Consider the following 18,849-nt stretch of genomic DNA (forward strand, 5'->3'; position numbering starts at 1 on the left):
GGGCATGTGTCAGGGTCCCTCTGAGAGGAGAGGAGGCAAAGGGGGGCTCCAGGAGGGGTTGTGTTGGTAGAGGGGGATGGAGGTGCTGCTGCGGGATGGGTAGGAGCTGAGCTCACTGGATGTCCCACCCTACTCCTCCCCAGCTCCGACCCTTGCCACAAGGCCGATGACTAACAAAGGTAAAGATACTTAGACAATGGATGAGGCAACGAGAAGCTGCAGCAACTCATCTCCTCATTTTGTAGGATTTGTAATGATGATAATCCTTCTGGGAAACAAAATTCATTGGTCCCTAAGGCTAACCACTCTGCTATCCCTAGTTGAAATGGATGTTCCAAACTCCAAATACCAGGTAAATTCTCCAAAGATAACTAACTTCCCACCAGAAGGATGCTGGTGTAGGGAAGATCTCATCCCTGAAAGAGGGAAATAGGGTGGTACTATGGATGAAGCTATTTGTGGAAAGCTAAAAGAGAAATTCATTTCTAATAATAATAATATTAATAATAATTGTGGTAGTTGTAAAGTGCTTACTATGCATCAAGCACTGTACTGAAATACTGGGGTAGATACAATACAGTCAGATTGGACACAGCTTTCTTCCCACATAGAACTCACAATCTAACTAGGAGAGAGAACAGATGTCAAATTCCCATTTTAATAATAGCATTTAAAATAATCATGATATTTGTTAAGGGCTTACTATATGCCAAACACTGCAGCACTGAAGTAGATACAGGTTAATCAGGTCCCACATATATTTCACAGACTAAGTGGAGAGAGAACAAGTACTGAATCCCCATTTGCAGAAGAGAGAACTTGAGACACAGAGATGGAAAATGACCTGTCCAAAATCACACAGCAGATAAGTAGAAGAGTCAGGATTAAACCCAGGGCCTCTGACTGCTAGGCCCATATTCTTTCTACTAGGCCATGCGGCTTATACCCCAGGTCTTTCTGCCTCACCTGAAAAGTCCCAATTTCTCCACCCCTATATTCTTCATTCCTTTTGCTTGAAAATGGCAGAAAAGGGGAGAATAAAATTGTTGTTATAAAGGTCTTGGGAACCCCTGGGAAACAGATGTGCTTAGATTCAAGACCCAAGGATTCCAAATGGTCCAGGCCCAAGAATGGTTCCCATTTGCCTATCAACCTCTGGACCTTTGGACCAAGTCTATCTTTGGGAAGTAGGGCATGATAATAATAATAATAATAATAATTGTGATATTTATTAAGTGCTTGCTATGTGCCAGGCACTATTCTAAGCACTGGGATAGATACAAGATAATCAGTTTGGACACAGTCCCTGTCCCACATGAGGCTAATATTCTTAATCCACATTTTATAAATGAGGTAACTGAGGCCCAGAGTGCCGAATTGTACATTCCAAGCACTTAGTACAGTGCTCTGCACATAGTAAGCGCTCAATAAATGCTACTGAATGAATGAATGAAGTGGTTTGCTCAAGGTCAGACAGCAGACTACTGGCAGAGTCAGGATTAGAACCCGGGTCCTTATGACTTCCCTAGGCCTGTGATCTATCTACTAGACCACACTGCTTCTCTGATGAGCATGATGGGACAACTCTGCCCCTGACACTCAGGTGCCCTATACTACTTCCTCCCTAACCTTGGCAATACCCAAGAGGGGAAAGGTCAAGGGAGCAGGAGAACCACAGCTGAGTCACCCCCTCTACCTTCTGCTTTGTTTGATGCTCAGCAGTCTCCCCCCTGCAACTCTTAAGTAGAGCCTGGATTGACACAGTCTTGCTACACCTATCCTGGGCTCATTGTGCATCTCGGACTATTTATCTTTCAAGCACTGGTTTGGGTGCCAGGAGTCCTGGATTCTAGTGCTAGCCTTTCAGCTCTGATAGGTCCACTTGTTCACTCTCTCTGCACTCAATTTACCCAGTGTGAAGGGGTAAGAATGATATCTGCTTATCTTTATCTCCCTGACATTCATGAGGATTGATGAGGTGATGTGGGTGCAGCTTTTGAGGTGTGGAGAAGAATCTTATTCCAACATTTAGGTTGAAATCAAATCTTCTTTTCTCTCAAAAGTTTATGTTTGGGTGGCTAGATTAAAGCTTCCTCACTTCATTTCCTTTTCTACAAACTTCCTTCTTAAACAACTCAGGACTAACTGCAGGAAAATGACAATACACACACACACACACACACACAAACACACACACACACACACACACCCTCATGTGCACACACACCCCTCATTTCTCCGGCACAGGATAAACGAACAATAACCAGGCTCTTCAGACAGTGATTAGTGTTGAGGATTCTCCAAAGAGTAAGCCATTATTTAATATCCAGATTGTTTGACTAGAGATACAGTCAAGCTGTTGCTTCTCATGAATTTGGAATGAGAGTATCATTTGCAGAAAGCAGCAAGTAACCTGGAGGAAAGAAAAAAGAAAAAGAACTTTTCTGTAACTCTTCACTACCGAGACCAGTGGAGAAGAGTGAAATGGGGACGTGGAAATGTGGAGGCTGCTTAAGCTGTCTGCTGATTCCTCTTGCGTTTTGGAGCATTACCGTTAATATCTTGTTATATTTCCCTAACGGGCAAGCTTCATATGCATCCAGCAATAAGCTCACCAACTATGTGTGGTATTTCGAAGGCATCTGTTTCTCGGGGGTGATGGTAAGTTGTTCTTCTGTGGTATTGGTTTGAGGGGGGAGGTCGGGGGGATGCTTCTCTCTGGGCGGAAGGGGTGTTTGGGGAAGAGCCATTGCGTGGGCATGGACTTTGTACTGGATGAAAGGGAAAGGGCAGGAAAGGACTAGATGAGCTCTGGTTTTTCTGGAGGAGACTGATTCATTCACTTTTGCCGAGCTAGGGGGTTAGCAATACTCTTACTACTAATAATAACAATTAGGAGATGTTTGTTAAGTGTTTATTAGGTGCCAAGACTTCACTAACACTGGGGAAGATGACATATAATCACATCAGACACAGTCCCTGTCCCACATGAGGTTCACACTCTAAAGGGGAAGAAGAACGGGTATTGATTCCCCCTTTTACTGATGAGAAAAGTGATGCATAGAGAAGGTATAACGTGCCGGAGGTCACATAGCAGGCAAACAGGCAGAGTTAGGATTAGATCCCAGGGCCTCTGACTCCCAGGTCTGTGTTCCTTCCTCTAGGCTGTGGACAAGAACCCCGTGTTGATTCTGCAGGTGACTTTATATTTACATATTTATAGTCAGGCTCTGTGGTTCAGCCAGATTTCCTAGGAGCTGGAGCGTGCTTCCCTATTCCAAGCAGTGTTTCTTTAAATAAGAATTATAATATCAATCTCTCATAAGCAGTGCTTAGAACAGTGCTTGATACTTAGTAAATGCTTAACAAATGCTATTAAAAAAACACTGACTATGTATTTATTAGCACAAGTAGGTGCAAGGTTATCAGTCTGGGCATAGTCCTTTTCCCATATAGGTCTCACTTATTGTCTCACCCCCACTTTTTGGATGAGGAAACTGAGGCCCAGATAGGTTAAGTGACTTGCCCAGTGGTGGAGATGGGACTAGACTCAGTCTATTGACTTATAGTCCTGGGCATTTTCCACAAATGCATTTTGCCTCCAGTATTTAGTAAGTGCTTCTTATACTCCAAGTACTGGGCTAAACACTGTATATATTTTTGATTAGATACATGACTAGCCTATAGGAAATTCTCCCTGTCCAACCTGGGGCTCACATTCTAAGAGGGAGAGAGAACCACGATTTGAACTCCATTTTAAAGATGAGGAAACTGAGGCCCAAGATCATACAATGGACAAGTAATGGAGATGGGCTAGAACCAGGGTCTCGGGACCTCCAGTCCTGTGAGCCCTCTCTGCTAGGTCCCACTACCTCCCCGCAAGTCAAATTTTTGTCACGCTTAACCCTCAGCCTCATGTGATTTCTCCTCCCTACCTGCATTTTGCATTCACTTTTCATCACTTTTTAATCACATTTTAGCCCTCTAAACTGAATAGCTCCTTATGGGCAGGGAACAGCATGGCTTAGTGGAAAGAACCTGGGCTTAGGAGCCAGAGGTCGTGGGTTCTAATTTTGGCTCTGCCACTTAACAGCTGTATGACTTTGGGCAAGCACTTAACTTCTCTGTGCCTCAGTTACCTCATCTGTAAAATGGGGATTAAAACTGGGAGCCCCACGTGGGACAACCTGATTACCTTATATCTACCCCAGTTCTTAAACGGTGCTTGGCGCATAGTAAGCACTTAACAAATACCATCATCATTATCATCATCATCAACTCTCCCAAATGCTTAATACAGTGTTCTGCACACAGTAAGCACCCAATAAGTAAACTGATTGAATGATCACTGAGTCTGTGTTACCCCTTCAGCAGAAACAGGAACCCCATTTCCTGTTAGGCAGCATGGCACAAAGGATACAGCACAGGCCTGGGAGTAAGAAGGTCATGGGTTCTAACCCTGGCTCCGCCCCTTGTCTACTGTGTGATCTTGGGCAAGTCACTCAACTTCTCTGTGCCTCAGTTCCCTCATCTGTAAAATGGGAAACAAGACTATGAGCCCCACGTGGTACAGAGACTGTGACCTACCTGATTTAATATCCACTCCAGCGCTTAGTACAGTGCTTGGCACATAGTAAGCACTTAACAAATGCCATCATTATTATTCAATGAGGCTGGGGGATGAAAAAAGGAAGCAAGTCAAGGTGACACAGAAGGCAGTTAGGGAGAACTGTTATTTAATCCCCTTTTACAGCTAAGGAAACTGAGGCACCGAAGAGTTAAATGACTTGCCCAAGGTCACACAGCAGGCAAGCGGCAGAAATGGGTTTAGAACCAAGGTTTCCTGACTCCCAGGCCGGGGCTCTTTCCACTAGGTCCCACTGCTTCTCAGGCCCGGTTCTGGCCGGTTCTGGCTCCCCTGGGGGCACCAGTGTCTGAAGCTGGATGCCACAGTCCAGCTACACCAGCAGACCGTGCCCCACACGCTGGTCGTTCCCTTTATTTTATGCTACTTTTTAAGCACTTACTACATGCCAGGCATTGTACTAAGCAGTCCCTCTCCAATCTTTCTTCGTGATCTCTGAAGGCACAAATGGGGAAAAAACACTGAGGCCCATTTCGTAAGAGGAGGTTGTGAGATGGGCTCAGCATGGCAGCTCTCCTGTCTGCCTGTGTTTGCTTCCCCTGCAGATGCTGCTGGTCGCCACAGTGCTTCTCATCCTGGAACGTGACACCCACTCCAAATGCTGCCAGAGTGAAAACTGTAACAAAAAATACACAGTAAGAGCACCCGGATGCGGAGGGGGTGGGGTCTGCTTTCTAGTTACCTCATCTGTAAAAAAAATGGGGATGAAGACTGTGAGCCCTACATGGGACGACCTGATTACTCTGGATCTACCCCAGTGCTTAGAACAGTGCTTGGCACATAGTAAGCGCTTAACAAATACCAATATTATCATTATTATTATTATTATTATTACTCAGCTTGGCCGGCTCCTACAGGAAAGCTGAAATTTGACGGTTTGGCCAGGGGCCATCACTCTTGAGTGCCGACGTTAGGACATAAGAATTAGCAGTAGGAGTAACAGTAGAAGTAGTGGTGGTGGTGATAGTAATAAATATTAATGATGGCATTTGCTAAGCGCTTACTATGTGCAAAGCACTGTTCTAAGCGCCGGGTGGGATACAAGGTGAACAGGTTGTCCCCCGTGGGGCTCACACTTTTAATTCCCATTTGACAGATGAGGGAACTGAAGCCCAGAAAAGTGAAGTGACTTTGCCCAAAGTCACACAGCTGACAAACATCAGAGTCGGGATTAGAACCCATGACCTCTGACTCCCAAGCCCGAGCTCTTTCCACAGAGCCATGCTGCTTCTCTCCTAGTACTAGTGGTGGCAGTAGTATTAGTAGTGGTGGGAGGAGGAGTGGTAGAGAAGCAGCGTGGCTCAGTGGAAAGAACCCGGGCTTGGGAGTCAGAGGTCATGGGTTCGAATCCCAGCTCCATCGCCTGTCACCTGTGTACCTTGGGCAAGTCACTTCACTTCTCTGTGCCTCAGTTACCTCATCTGTAAAATGGGGATGAAGACTGTGAGCCCCACTTGGGTTGACCTGATTACCTTGTATCTACCCCAGCGCTTAGAACAGAGCTTGGCACACAGTAAGCACTTAACAAATACCAACATTATTACCCTTGTGTTCATTTATTCATGCAATAGTATTTCTGGAATACTTACTATGTGCAGAACACTGTACTAAGCGCTTGGAATGTACAATTCGGCAACAGATAGAGACGATCCCTGCCCAGTGACAGGCTCACGGTCTAAGCAGGGGTGACAGACGGCAAAGCAAAACAGAACAAAACAAAACAAGACATCATCAAGATAAATAGAACCTCATTAACAAAATAAATAGGGTAATAAATAGTATATACAAATAAGCACAGTGCTGAGGGGAAAGGAAGGGGGAAGAGCAGAGGGTGGGAGGGGGGGAATGGCGAGGGGAGGAAGGACAGAGGAAAAGGGAAGGCTCAGTCTGGGAAGGCTTCCTGGAGGAGGGCTTTGAAGAGGGGAAGAGAGTTAGTTTGGCGGAGGTGAGGAGGGAGGGCGTTCCAGGACAGCGGGAGGACGTGGCCCAGGGGTCGACGGCGGGATAGGTGACGACGGGGGACGGTGAGGAGGTGGGCGGCAGAGGAGCGGAGCGTGCGGGGTGGGCGGTAGAAAGAGAGAAGGGTAGGAGGGGGAAAGGGGATGGACAGCTTTGAAGCCAAGAGTGAGGAGCTTTTGTTTCCTGCGAAGGCTGATAGGCATTATGTCTATCAACTCCACTAGGAAGCAGCGTGGCTTAGTGAAAAGGGCACAGGCTTGGGACTCAGAGAGCAGGTGTTCTGAGCCCAGCTCCGCCACTTGTCAGCTCTGTGACTTTGGCGAGGTCACTTTACTTCTCTGTGCCTCGCTTACGTCATTTGTAAAATGGGGATGAAGACTGTGAGCCCCACGTGGGACAACCTGTTCACCTTGTATCCCCCCCCCCAGCACTTAGAACAGGGCTTGGCACATAGTAAGTGCTTAACAAATACCATCATTATCATTATTATTATTATTGTTATTACTATAATCATTACTACTTACTACTGTAACAAGTACTACTAGCATTTATACTACTACTGCCACACTACTACTACTAATTCTAGAGAAGCAGCGTGGCTCAGTGACAAGAGCCCGGGCTTGGGAGTCAGAAGTCATGAGTTCTAATCCCGGGTCTGCCACTTGTTAGCTGTGTGACTTTGGGCAAGTCACTTCACTTCTCTGAGCCTCAGTGACCTCCTCTGTCAAACAGGGATGAAGACTAAGAGTCCAAGAGCTGGGGTAGAAACAAGAAAATCAGATTGTCCCATGTGGGGCTCACAGTCTTTATCCCCATTTTACAGACGAGGTAACTGAGGCACAGAGAAGCTAAGTGACTTGCCCAAGGTCACAAAGTCAACAAGTGGCAGAGTCGGAATTAGAACCCATGACCTCTGACTCCCAAGCCCGGTCTCTTGACACTAAGCCATGCTGCTTGCACGAGATTCCAGCTCTCAAGGGGTTTATAATCTATGAGGGAGCCAAACATTAAAATGTTACAAGTTGGGGAAGCAGTAAAGTATAAGGACATGCACATAAGTGCTGTGAGTCTAATTCTAATAATAATAATAATAATAATGACTATGTGTCAAGCACTGTTCTAACTTTTGGGGGAGATACAAGCTAATCAGTTTGGATTCAGTTCATGTCCCACATGGGTCTCGCTACATTTTACAGATGAGGGATCTGAGGCACAGAGAAGGTAAGTGACTTGCCCAAGGTCACACAGCCAACAAGTGGTGCAACTAGAATTAGAACCCAGGTCCTTCTGACTCCAGGGTCCCTGCTCTTTCCACACTACTCTCTGTAGTTGGGGTATTATAAAATCCACCCCGCGCTGTATCAATATACAAGGGGAGATGATAGCGGTTCCCCGTCAGCTTTCAATCTGCCAATCGGTCACTTGGATGGCAGGGCCCGGGGGTCCCCTATGCTCTCAGGAGTGGGTTCAGTTCCAGATAGGGGAAGAGAAGGAAAATGATCCACGCCCTTGCTCAGACAGATTACAAATGTGTCTGGAGCCCATCCTATTGCTTGGGGGTCTGGCAGAAATCAAGGGGCTCAACTGTACCCCACCTCATTTAGCTCATCGATACCTTGTTTACAACCTGGAACTCTCTCTTCCTTCATATCTGGCAGACAACCTCTCTCAAAGCCCTACGAAAATATATCCCCTCCAGGAAGCCTTCCCTGTCCAAACTGTGCTCTCGGATCTATTCCCTCTAAGACTCACCCAACGCCACCCTCACAGCACTTATGTGCATATCCTTATACTTAACTCTGCTGCTTCCCATAGCTGTAATTTATTTTAATGCCTGTCTCCCCCAGTAGATTATGAGGTTCATGAGCGCAAGGACTGTGTCTGTCATCTCCACTATATTTTACTTTTTCAAGTGTTTAGTACACTGCTCTGCACAGAGCAAGTGCTCAATTTACACTGCTCTGCACAGAGCAAGTGCTCAATATATGCCATTGATCAATACATTGCTTCACATCTGGGCTCTGGAAACTGATGTTTCTCTGAGCAGCAGCAAAGTGAGAGGTCATGACAGGGGCTGAAAAGCCAGAAACATCCATGAATCAGGCACACTTGCTGCTTGCCGGGTTTCCAAGATGATTACGGAGTGAGACTAGCCATATACTGTCTGCCCTTTCTCCATTCTACATATCAACTCTCTCCACCCACTCCTCACCAGCTCACACTCTTCTCTCCTTCCAAGCTCACCTAATAATGATACCAATAACTGTGGCATTTGTTAAGCACTTACAATGTGCCAAACATTATACTAAGCATTGGGGTAGATAATTTAGCTATATCTCACTTTTTGACTCTGCTGACTCTAACCATGTTTTATGTTGTTCTCTCTGCCTGGACCTTCTCCATCCCCTTCAAATCTGCCAGACTTCAGCCCTCCCTATTTTTAAAAGTCCTTCTAAAAATCTCACCTCCTCCAAAAAGCCTTTCCAGATTAGTTCCCAACACCCCAAGTCACCTCCAACCAATAGTCACCCTTGGCTTTTATGATTTGCACTCATTCTCAATGCTTAGGTATTTTTCCACCTGCTCCCCACTCATATTCTTTAGTGGCGAACCCCTTAAATCAATCAATCAATCATATTTATTGAGCACTTACTAGATAACATTGTACTAAGTGCTTGGGAGAGCACAATACAACAGAATTAGCAGACTCGTTCCCTGCTCATGAAGGCCAGGACTATCTCTAATTTAATCTGAGTTTTCAGTCAATCATTAGTGTTTACTGAATGCTTAGTCTGTGTGGTGCACAGTGTACTAAGCACTTGGGGGAGATTCTCAGAAGACTATAATAAAGTAGACATGAAGCCACCTCTCAAGGAGCTAAGAATCTAGTGGGGAAGACACTAAATAAATTGTAGGCAGAGAGGGACTGCAGACTTTGAAAAATGTATAAGTGTTACCAGGGATGGGGGATTTTGGACGGATGAGTACCCACGTGCTTAGATGACAAATAAGTGCTGGGGGGATGTAGGGGCAAAAATAGCATGGGGAAACAAATTATCGGACAGTCAGTCAGTCAATCAATCAATTTATTTAGCTCTTACTGTATGCAGAGCAATGAACTAAGTACTTGGGAGACTACCCTATAATAATATAAGGCACATTTCCTGTCCACAGTGAGCTTACAGTCTGGAGCTAGAGACAGACAATGTAAATACATTAAATAATCAGAGATTAATCTGGAGGATATGTGATTTAAGAAGGGATTTGAAGATGGGGATTTGAAGAGGGTGGAGGGAGTTCCAGGCAGAAGGGAGGGCATAATTATGTAACAAAATACAACTTTGTTTACACGAGAGTTAAATTCTGTCTGTTGAGTGTTGGACCAAATTATCAGCCATTTTGGATTCTTTATTTGGATAAAAACTGCTCGGTAGAGAGGAAGCAGGGCCCATCTTGAGACCAATGATCTTGTTTACTCCAAGTTAGACTGTGTTGTCCTAATTAAGAATAAAAAAATGAAGCCAGAGCAGCTGCCATGTGAATGCAAACTTGGAGATAGCAGTGGCTATTCTGAAAAGTTAATCTTTTGGAAGAAGAAAGAAAGAGGCATTAGGTAAAGCCAAAGACAAAACCCAAAATTTGGAAGTAACCCAAAGCACAGCCTCTACATGTTTAAGGCAAATTGCTTTGTTTTGTTCTGTTGTACGTCTCCCCGCTTCTAGACTGTGAGCCCGGTGGTGGGTAAGGAATTGTCTCTGTTGCTGAATTGTACTTTCCAAGCGCTTAGTACAGTGATCTGCACACGGTAAGCACTCAATAAAAAACTATTAAATGAATAAGCAAGAGGTTGGCAGCAAGAGAAATAAGAATGAGGCCTGGGAAATAAGTTGGCTTGAGAAAATTGAAGGTTGTCAGTGGTGGTGTAGTAGGAGAGGAGTGAGAATAGGTAGGAGGAGGAGACCTAACTGAGTGTCTTAAAGCAATGGGTGAGGAGTTCTGGCTTGATGCAGAGAGGAATATCAATTGATCAATCAGTTGATCAATCAATTGCATTTATAGAACATTTACTGTGTGCAGAGTATTGTAGTAAGAGCTTAGGAGAGTACAGTACAACAAAGTGGGTAGATATCTTTCCTGATCACAATGAGCATACAGTCTAGGGTGATAGCCAACTATTGGAAGTTTATGAGAAATGGGGAGGCAGATAAAAAATCTTGTTTTAGAAAAACTGATCTGGGCAGTTGAGTGAAGGGTGGACCGGAGGAGGGGAGAATCTGAAGGCAGGGAGGTCATTGAGGAGGTTGATGCAGTGGTCTCCCGCCCTCTGCTCTGCTCCCTTCCCCTCCCCACAGCACTGTACATATTTGTATATATTATTTATTACTCTATTTATTTTGTTAATGATGTGCATATATCTATGATTCTATTTATCTCGATGATATCTACACCAGACTACTTGTTTTGTTCTGTTTCACCTTGCTTTCTATCTCCCCTGTTTAGACTGTGAGCCCGTTATTGGGCAGGGAATGTCTCTATCTGTTGCTGAATTGTATATCCCAAGTGCTTTGTACAGTGCTCGGCACATAGTAAATGCTCAATAAATACGATTGAATGAATGAATGAATGGTTGCATTGGGAAATGATAAATGAGTGACAAACCATCCAACAAAATGTGCTTTTCCAAGCGGGGGGAATCCATACTCCTGGGTGGAAGTAATCATGATGTTTGTTAAGCGCTTACTATGTGTGAGGCAGTGAACTAAGCGCTGGGGTGGAAGTAAGCAAATCGGGTTGGACACAGTCCCTGACCTAAGCGGGGTTCACAATCTCAATCCCCATTTTACAGACGAGGTAACCGAGCCCCAGAGAAGTTAAACGACTTGTCCAAGGGCATGCAGCAGACAAGTGGTGAAGTCAGGATTAGGACCCATGAGCTTCCGACTCCCAGGCCCATGTCCTATCCGCTGCACCATGACCTAGTTTTCCTCTGTCAGGAACAGAGAAGCCCAGGACTCTGTCCTGGCAGTCTTCCTAGAAAGGCGCTGGTGGAGTTGCTGAGGGGAAGAATGAGAGATCGCCAAGATGCCTTCTCAAAAGCTTTGTGTTCCAGGACCATTTTAGGATGCTTTCCATTTTGCAAAAGAGTCTATTGATTTATGAAAATATTGGGTTTACTTTTCGGTTAATCAAGATCCATAATTCTTCTAGTGACCTTTCAGTAATTCCCCTCCAAAATAGAGGGGAGGTGACACCGCAAGTAATCTCTAAACAGTTTCCGTATCTGTCTGCGTCCAAGTAGCCAACCTTGAGTAAAGCATCAACCACCTGGGGAGTGAATGTGGCAAAACAGGAAAGGGAGACAGTCTGGCTTATTCCATCCTTTTAGAGCCAACACAGGAAATAGCATTTGGGCCCATCCTGCAAGCCAATTGAGGAGACAGGCAGAGAGACAGCTGAACACAAACTACCTCAAACCCAAAGGTTGAAAAGTGCTAGAATAGTGAGGAAATAGGACAGACAACAGAAAACAGGAGAAAAGCAGTGGGGCTTAGTGAAAAGAGCACAGGCCTGGAGTTAGTGGACCTCGATTCTTATCCCAGTTTTGTCACCTGCCTGCTGTTTGACCTCGGTTTCCTGATATGCCTCAGTTTCTTCATCTGTAAAATTGGGATTTAATATATGTTCTTGGTGCTACTTAGACTGTGAACCTTGTGTGGGATAGGGTCTATGACCAACCTAATTATCTTGTATGGACCAAAGTGCTTAGTATGATGTTTGGGACATAATAAGTGCTTAACAAATAAAATGATTAGTACAGATAACTCATGAATGCTGCAGTGGCTAATGGGGTGGTATGACCAGGAAGAAGGGGGATTAGGCAGAGAAAGCTTCCAGGAGGAGATGACTTTTTAGGATACATTGAAAGTGCCGAGGGATGTGATTTGGCAAGGCTAAGGGCAAAGAAGTTCTATACAAGGAAAAGGCAGGAGCAATGAGTTGGGGCGGGGGGCAAGCATAGAGCTCCTTTGCTAGATTGTAAGCCCTTTGAGGATGGGAATTGTATCTTCTAACACCATTGTGCTCAAAGCTCAAAAAGAGCTTAGTACAGTGTTCTGCAACAGTAAGGTGTGTTGTGCTGTCTTATGCTGTCAAGTCGTGTCCTACCCATAACGACCCCATGGACAGATCTCTCCCAGATCACCCCACGTCCATCTACAATCGTTCTGGTAGTGGATCCAGAGAGTTTTCTTGGTAAAAATACAGAAGGGTTTACCATTGCCTCCTTCCACGCAGTAAACTGAGTCTCAGGTGTGCATCCAATTTTCTGACCTCAAAACCAGAAAAGTTTAGTAGCTTTCCTCACATTTGAGCTGGGGTAAGCTTGGAGTTAAATACATGAGCAGATCGATCGATCTTTGTCCTGGAAAGCACAACCCTGTGAGGATGAAACATCTTTCTCAAGGAACTTTGTTCTTTCTTCCTTCCTTTCAGAGGTCAGCTCCTCTCTTCCTGACACACTAAGATTTTATGAAATCTAAATGAAGCCGGACGTCTAGAATTGCTGAGAGGGAGAACCAGTCTGATGACTTACCAGAAATACCCTCTCACTCCTTCCCACTCAGCCTTACTGAGCCCCATCCCTATCCTCTTTTATAGCAATCTATGAGGCCATCTCCTCCAGGAGGCCTGCACTGAATAGTCCCCTGTGACCTCAGTCGTGCTATTTCATCAGTGACCTCCTCCAGGAAGCCCACCCTAATTAGTCCCCTACCATCTCCATCATGCTATTTCCATCAGTCACCTCATATATTCATCCGTTTATCAATTTTTTTTGACTGATTTATCTATTTGGATTGATTATTTGCATCTCTTTTCACACCCTTTAAACTGCTTTATATTTGTCAATTTATATCCATTGGTCTCCCCCTTTAAAATGTAAGTTAACTGAAGGCAAGAGCCATGAAATGTCCTTCTTTTCTATGTCCTTCCAGTGCTCTGAACTGCCCAGCCTACTGCTCTGTACCCAATAGGACTTAATGGATAGAGCTGATAATATTAATAATGCTAATAGTAATAGTAGGGAAGAGTTAATAATTGGGGTATATAAATGCTTACTTTATACCACACACTGCGCTAAGCTCTGGGACAAACACAATGCAATCAGATCCGATACAGTCCTTATCTTATCCGGGGCTCACAGTTTAAGAGGAAGGGAGAAAAGTAATTTAATCCTCATTTTCCAGAAGAGGAAACTGAGGCACAGATAATATAAGTGACTTGTCCAAGATTGCAGAGCAGGTCATAGTCGACCTGGGATTAGAACCCAGATCCTCTGACTTCCAGGCCCCTGCTCTTTCCACTAGGTCACGATGCTGACAGTGACAGGGTTGTGACATTTTTCTCTCTTTTCTTTAGAGTTTTCTATCGATTGTCTTTTCACTTCTTGGATTTGCATTTTCTGGATACTGCCTGGTCATCTCTGGATTGGCCTTGGTGCAAGGCCCATACTGTCGCACCCTGGCTGGCTGGGAGTATGCCTTCGAAGACACAGCAGGGAGGTAAAAAATGTTGACCAGCCTGCAGCAGCCCATGCACCGAGCCCACTGTCCACCTGGAATTCAATAAATTAAAAATGGAGAATGTCATCCTGGCCCGTGAACCAACCTGCCCGTGTTAGAATATTCTTTTTCTACTTGGGTGTCAGGGTAGTTGGTAATTTAGCAAAGGTATTAGATGTATATCCCAAGGATCCCTTATTTTTGTGGCCTCTCTTAAGCGCTTACTATGTGCCAGGCAATGTTCTAAGCCTGGGGTAGATGCAAGTTAATTAGGTTGGACATGGCCCACATGGTGTTAATCTCCATTTTACAGGTGAGGTAACTGATGCACAGAGAAGTAAAGTGATTTGCCCAAGGTCACACAGTGGACAAGTGGAAGAGCCAGGATTAGAACCCAGATCCTTCTGACTCCCAGGCCTGTGCTCTAGCCACTAGATAAGGCTGCCTTTTCCCCCTGACCTAGAAGAGATGGGAGATGTGCTGTCACCAGGAAACGGAGCCTGCAGCCTGGCTGTTCCAAAAGCTGCTCTGTTTCTTCCCTCTGGGGTCAGACTCAAGTGACCATTCATTCAATCATATTTGTTGAGCGCTTACTGTGTGCAGAGCATTGTACTAAGCGCTGGCACTGGTCCTTAGCCAGTACCTCCCTTGGACCCTCCTTAGGCTAGCTGAGCTGCCAGGGAACAGAATCAGGCACTGATGAGCCCCCCTACCAGAGCAGAATCAGGAAGTGGCGAGACCCCCTTTCTGTAGCACCCATCCCATGAACCTGTTCTCTCTTAAGAGCAAAGAGATAGCATAGCTAACTCTCCCTGACCATCAGCTCCTTGAGAGCCAGGATTGTGTCTGTTGCCTCTATGATATTTTCCTAAATGCTCAGTATGATATTCTGCAAACAGTGAGTGCTCACTACATACCACTGATTGATTGCCCGTGGGAATAGCCAGGGTCTCGGGTAGATGGAAAGATAAAAGAAGTGAGACTGTCATGGCACACCAACCACCCTTCTTTGAGCCTCTAATAATGATGTCTTCTGTTCCTGCTGCTTCCGAAAATAAACCTCGATTTCAACCTGGCTAACAGGAACTCCAGAAAAGTCAAAAGATAAGCTTTCCTGAGAGCTCCAGCAGAGCCACAGGAAGAAAGCTTTAGGCCAGAAATTCAGGGTTGGTTATTATCAGCAGGGATGATAAACTCCACTCTCTCCCTTGTGGCTTTGAGTTGGCATTTATTAGCTCTGAGTCCTAATGCCATCAACTTTGAAATGATGCTAAGTCCAACATGAAATGCTTTACCAGCAAAAACAGCTTCATTTACTCAATTTCACTCCTTCACTCTAGGTTCCTGACGGATCCCAGCTCCTGGACCCAATGCCTGGAACCTGCCCACGTGGTGGAATGGAACATCATTTTATTTGCGGTTCTAATTGCCCTCAGTGGTCTGCAGGCAGCCATCTGCCTCCTGAAAGTCATCATGAAATTATCCAGGATCCTTTGTGGAACCTACTCGGTCATTATCCAGGTAATTGGGGCCCAGATCATCTGGCAAAGGGAGGAGTGAAACTGGACAAAGAAACAATTCAAGCACCTGGGCTCCAGCTCACAGGACACCATTGTGTGCTAACTTAAAACAACTGTGACTAGAAGTGAGTGGGGGCTTTTAGCAGGGAAGGGCAAATGACTCTGTTTTATGTTCATACTTTATATATTTATATGTAAGCAGTTATGAAGTTTTTCTTCTGGGTCAGACACTGTGCTAAGTACTGGCATAGATACAAAATAACCAAATCGGTCTTGATCTCTATCCTATATGGACCACACACACAGCAGGTAATAATAATGTTGGTATTTGTTAAGCGCTTACTATGTGCCGAGCACTGTTCTAAGCGCTGGAGTAGACAGGTATCATCCCCATTTTACAGATGAGGAAACCAAAGACCCAGAGAGAGTGTTTTGCACAGCAGCAGGTCAATAGAAGAGCTGGTATTAGAACCCAGCTTAGATTAGAACGGCTCTTTCATTCACCCCACACATCCAATATGTTACCAAAACCTGCCGGCCTCACCTTTATAATATTGCCAAGATCAGCTCTTTCCTCTCCACCCAAACGGCTATCTTACTGTTAACGGGCTCTCATAATATCCCAGATGGATTATTGTGTCAGCCTTCTCTCTGATCTCCCTTCCTCCCGTCTCTCCCCGCTCCAGTCTATTCTTCATTCTGCTGCCCGGCTCATCTTCCTGCAGAAACGCTCTGGGCATGTCACTCCCCTTCTTAAAAACCTCCAGTGATGCCTATCAACCTCCGCACGAAACAAAAACTTCTCACTCTAGGCTTCAAGGCTCTCCATCACCTTGCCCCCTCCTACCTCTCCTCCCATCTCTCTTTCTACTCCCCACCCCGCACGCTCCACTGCTCAGCCGCCCACCTCCTCACCATCTCCCTTTCTCGTCTATCCTGCCGTCGACCCCTGGGCCACATCCTCCCACTGTTCTGGAATGCCCTCCATCCTCACCTCTGCCAAACTAATTCTCTTCCCCTCTTCAAAGCCCTACTTAGAGCTTCCCCTTTTCCCTCTGCTCCCTCTGCTCCCCCTCTACCCACCCCCTCACCTCCCCTCAGCTAAGCCCTCTTCCCCCCATCCCTCTGCTCCTCCCCTTCTCCCTTCCCCTCCCCTCAGCACTGTGCTCGTCCGCTCAATTGTATATTTTTTTATTACCCTATTTATTTTGTTAATGAGATGTACATCACCTTGATTCTATTGATTGCTATTGTTTTAATGAGATGTTCATCCCCTTGATTCTATTTATTGCTATTGTTTTTGTCTGTCTCCCCCGATTAGACTGTAAGCCCGTCAATGGGCAGGGACTGTCTCTAGCTGTTGCCGATTTGTACATTTCAAGCACTTAGTACAGTGCTCTGCACATAGTAAGTGCTCAATAAATACTATTGAATGGAATTGAATCCCTTGCCCAAGTATTTCACCTAGCTTCAAACTCCCTCCTCCTCCATATCTAACAGGTCACCCAGCTCCCTACTTTCAAAACCCTTCTAAAATCACATCTCTTCCAAGTGGCCTTCCAAGACAAACCCCTTTATTTTCCCTATCCATCCTCCTCTCCGCGTCAACTAGAAACTTGGCTGTGTATCCCTTAAGGACATTGATAGTCACTCCAGCCCCTCAGTACCTATGCAAATATTCTTATTCTCTACTATTTCCTCTATCCCTAATCTATTTTATTATCTGTCTCCCCCTCCAGAGTACTAACTTTTTATGAGTAGGGATCATGTCTACCAATTCTGTTGCGTTGTACTTTCCCATGCACTTAGTACAGTGCTCTGAACACAGTAAGCGGTCAGTGCTTACCACTAACTGACCGACTGTTTAACCCCGGATGCAGATGTGAATGGCTGTTTGGGTTGCCTGTAATTCACTGAGCTGAGCACCTTTCCTTGAACTCTTTTTCTTTCCTTTTGCAGGCTGGAGTCATTTGATTTGGGAGAAAGATTCCTTCTGACTAGCAAGATGCGCCCATGTCACGTTTCTACCATGTAGATTGACGAGCAGGGTTCTGCTTCCAGGATTGTGCGTTTTGGTGCTGATGCAGTCCCAAAGCTGGACCTCTTATTAAACATACATCCTTTATAGGGGTTTCTGTTCCATATGGTCATTTCTGCTCTTCAGATACCAATCCAGAGCTTAGTACAGTGTCTGGCACATAGTAAGCGGCTAACAAATATCATCATTATTAAGCCTCCTCAGAAATGGAAGGATGAGGGGAAAAGCTGAAGGTATGAGAATTGAGACACTTGTGGAGGGCCTGTGGCTCCATTAGGTAAAAATCACCAAGTAGTGTGGCCTAATGGAAAGAGCATGTGGGAGTCAGAGGTGCTGGGTTCTAATTCTGGTTCAGCTACTCGTCTGCTGTGTGACCTTAATCAAATCACTTAACTTCTCTGTGCCTCAGTTATCTCAACTGTAAAATGGGGATTAAGACTGTGAAATTCATGTTGTTCTACTGTACTCTCCCAAGCACTTGGAGAAGCAGCGTGGCTCAGTGGAAAGAGCCCGGGCTTGGGAGTCAGAGGTCATGGGTTCGAATCCCTGTTCTGGCACATGTCAGCTGTGTGACTGTGGGCAAGTCACTTCACTTCTCGGTGCCTCAGTTACCTCATCTGGAAAATGGGGATTAAGACTGTGAGCCTCACATGGGACAACCTGATTACCCTGAATCTACCCCAGCGCTTAGAACAGTGCTCTGCACATAGGAAGCACTTAATAATAATAATAATGTTGGTATTTGTTAAGTGCTTACTTAACAAATACCAACATTATTATTATTATTACAGTGCTTTGCACACAGTAAGCACTCAATAAATACATTGAATGAATGAATGTATGTGGGATAGGGACCGTGTCCAATTCAACTATCTTGTACCTACCCCAGTGCTTAGTATAGTCCTGGAACATAGTAAGTGACTAACAAATACTGCAATTATTAGTATTATTATTGTTACTATTATTATTCATGAAATTACTTTCAATCATGATGTCCGCAGGTGTCACAGATCACATATCTCCTTTCAGGGCCCTGGCTTCTCATCCAAGGTGAGGCAGTGTGTCCTAAAGGGAAGAATATGAGAGGACCTGGGTTCTAATCCTGGACCTACTATTTCTATGCTGCAT

General features: G+C 45.1%; 1 protein-coding gene across 2 annotated transcripts; it reads left to right on the forward strand.

The window, feature by feature from the left end:
- Nucleotides 1-2,181: 2,181 nt before the first annotated feature.
- TM4SF18 (transmembrane 4 L six family member 18) lies at nt 2,182-17,814 on the forward strand. Of its 2 annotated transcripts, XM_029051625.2 has the most exons (5): nt 2,184-2,661; nt 5,191-5,280; nt 14,021-14,163; nt 15,504-15,684; nt 17,643-17,814. In XM_029051625.2, exons 1-5 carry the CDS (start codon nt 2,485-2,487, stop codon nt 17,655-17,657), a joined length of 606 nt encoding a protein of 201 aa, XP_028907458.1. In that variant the 5' UTR covers nt 2,184-2,484; the 3' UTR covers nt 17,658-17,814. The 2 variants fall into 2 exon arrangements, with proteins under 2 accessions (XP_028907534.1, XP_028907458.1); XM_029051701.2 differs by lacking the exon at nt 5,191-5,280 and having other exon boundaries at nt 2,182-2,661.
- The last annotated feature ends 1,035 nt before the right edge of the window (nt 17,815-18,849 follow it).

This window comes from Ornithorhynchus anatinus, chromosome 1 (genome assembly GCF_004115215.2).
Source record: "Ornithorhynchus anatinus isolate Pmale09 chromosome 1, mOrnAna1.pri.v4, whole genome shotgun sequence".
In the NCBI taxonomy this organism is placed as follows: Eukaryota; Metazoa; Chordata; class Mammalia; order Monotremata; family Ornithorhynchidae; genus Ornithorhynchus; species Ornithorhynchus anatinus.

What these genes read in the sequence shown, in the direction of transcription:
- TM4SF18 (XM_029051625.2), top strand. Translation starts at nt 2,485, where the DNA reads ATGGGGACGTGGAAATGTGGAGGCTGCTTAAGCTGTCTGCTGATTCCT. An exon ending in TCTGTTTCTCGGGGGTGATG is followed by an intron (nt 2,662 to 5,190) that starts GTAAGTTGTTCT and finishes CTTCCCCTGCAG; the next exon opens with ATGCTGCTGGTCGCCACAGT. An exon ending in TTCGAAGACACAGCAGGGAG is followed by an intron (nt 14,164 to 15,503) that starts GTAAAAAATGTT and finishes CCTTCACTCTAG; the next exon opens with GTTCCTGACGGATCCCAGCT.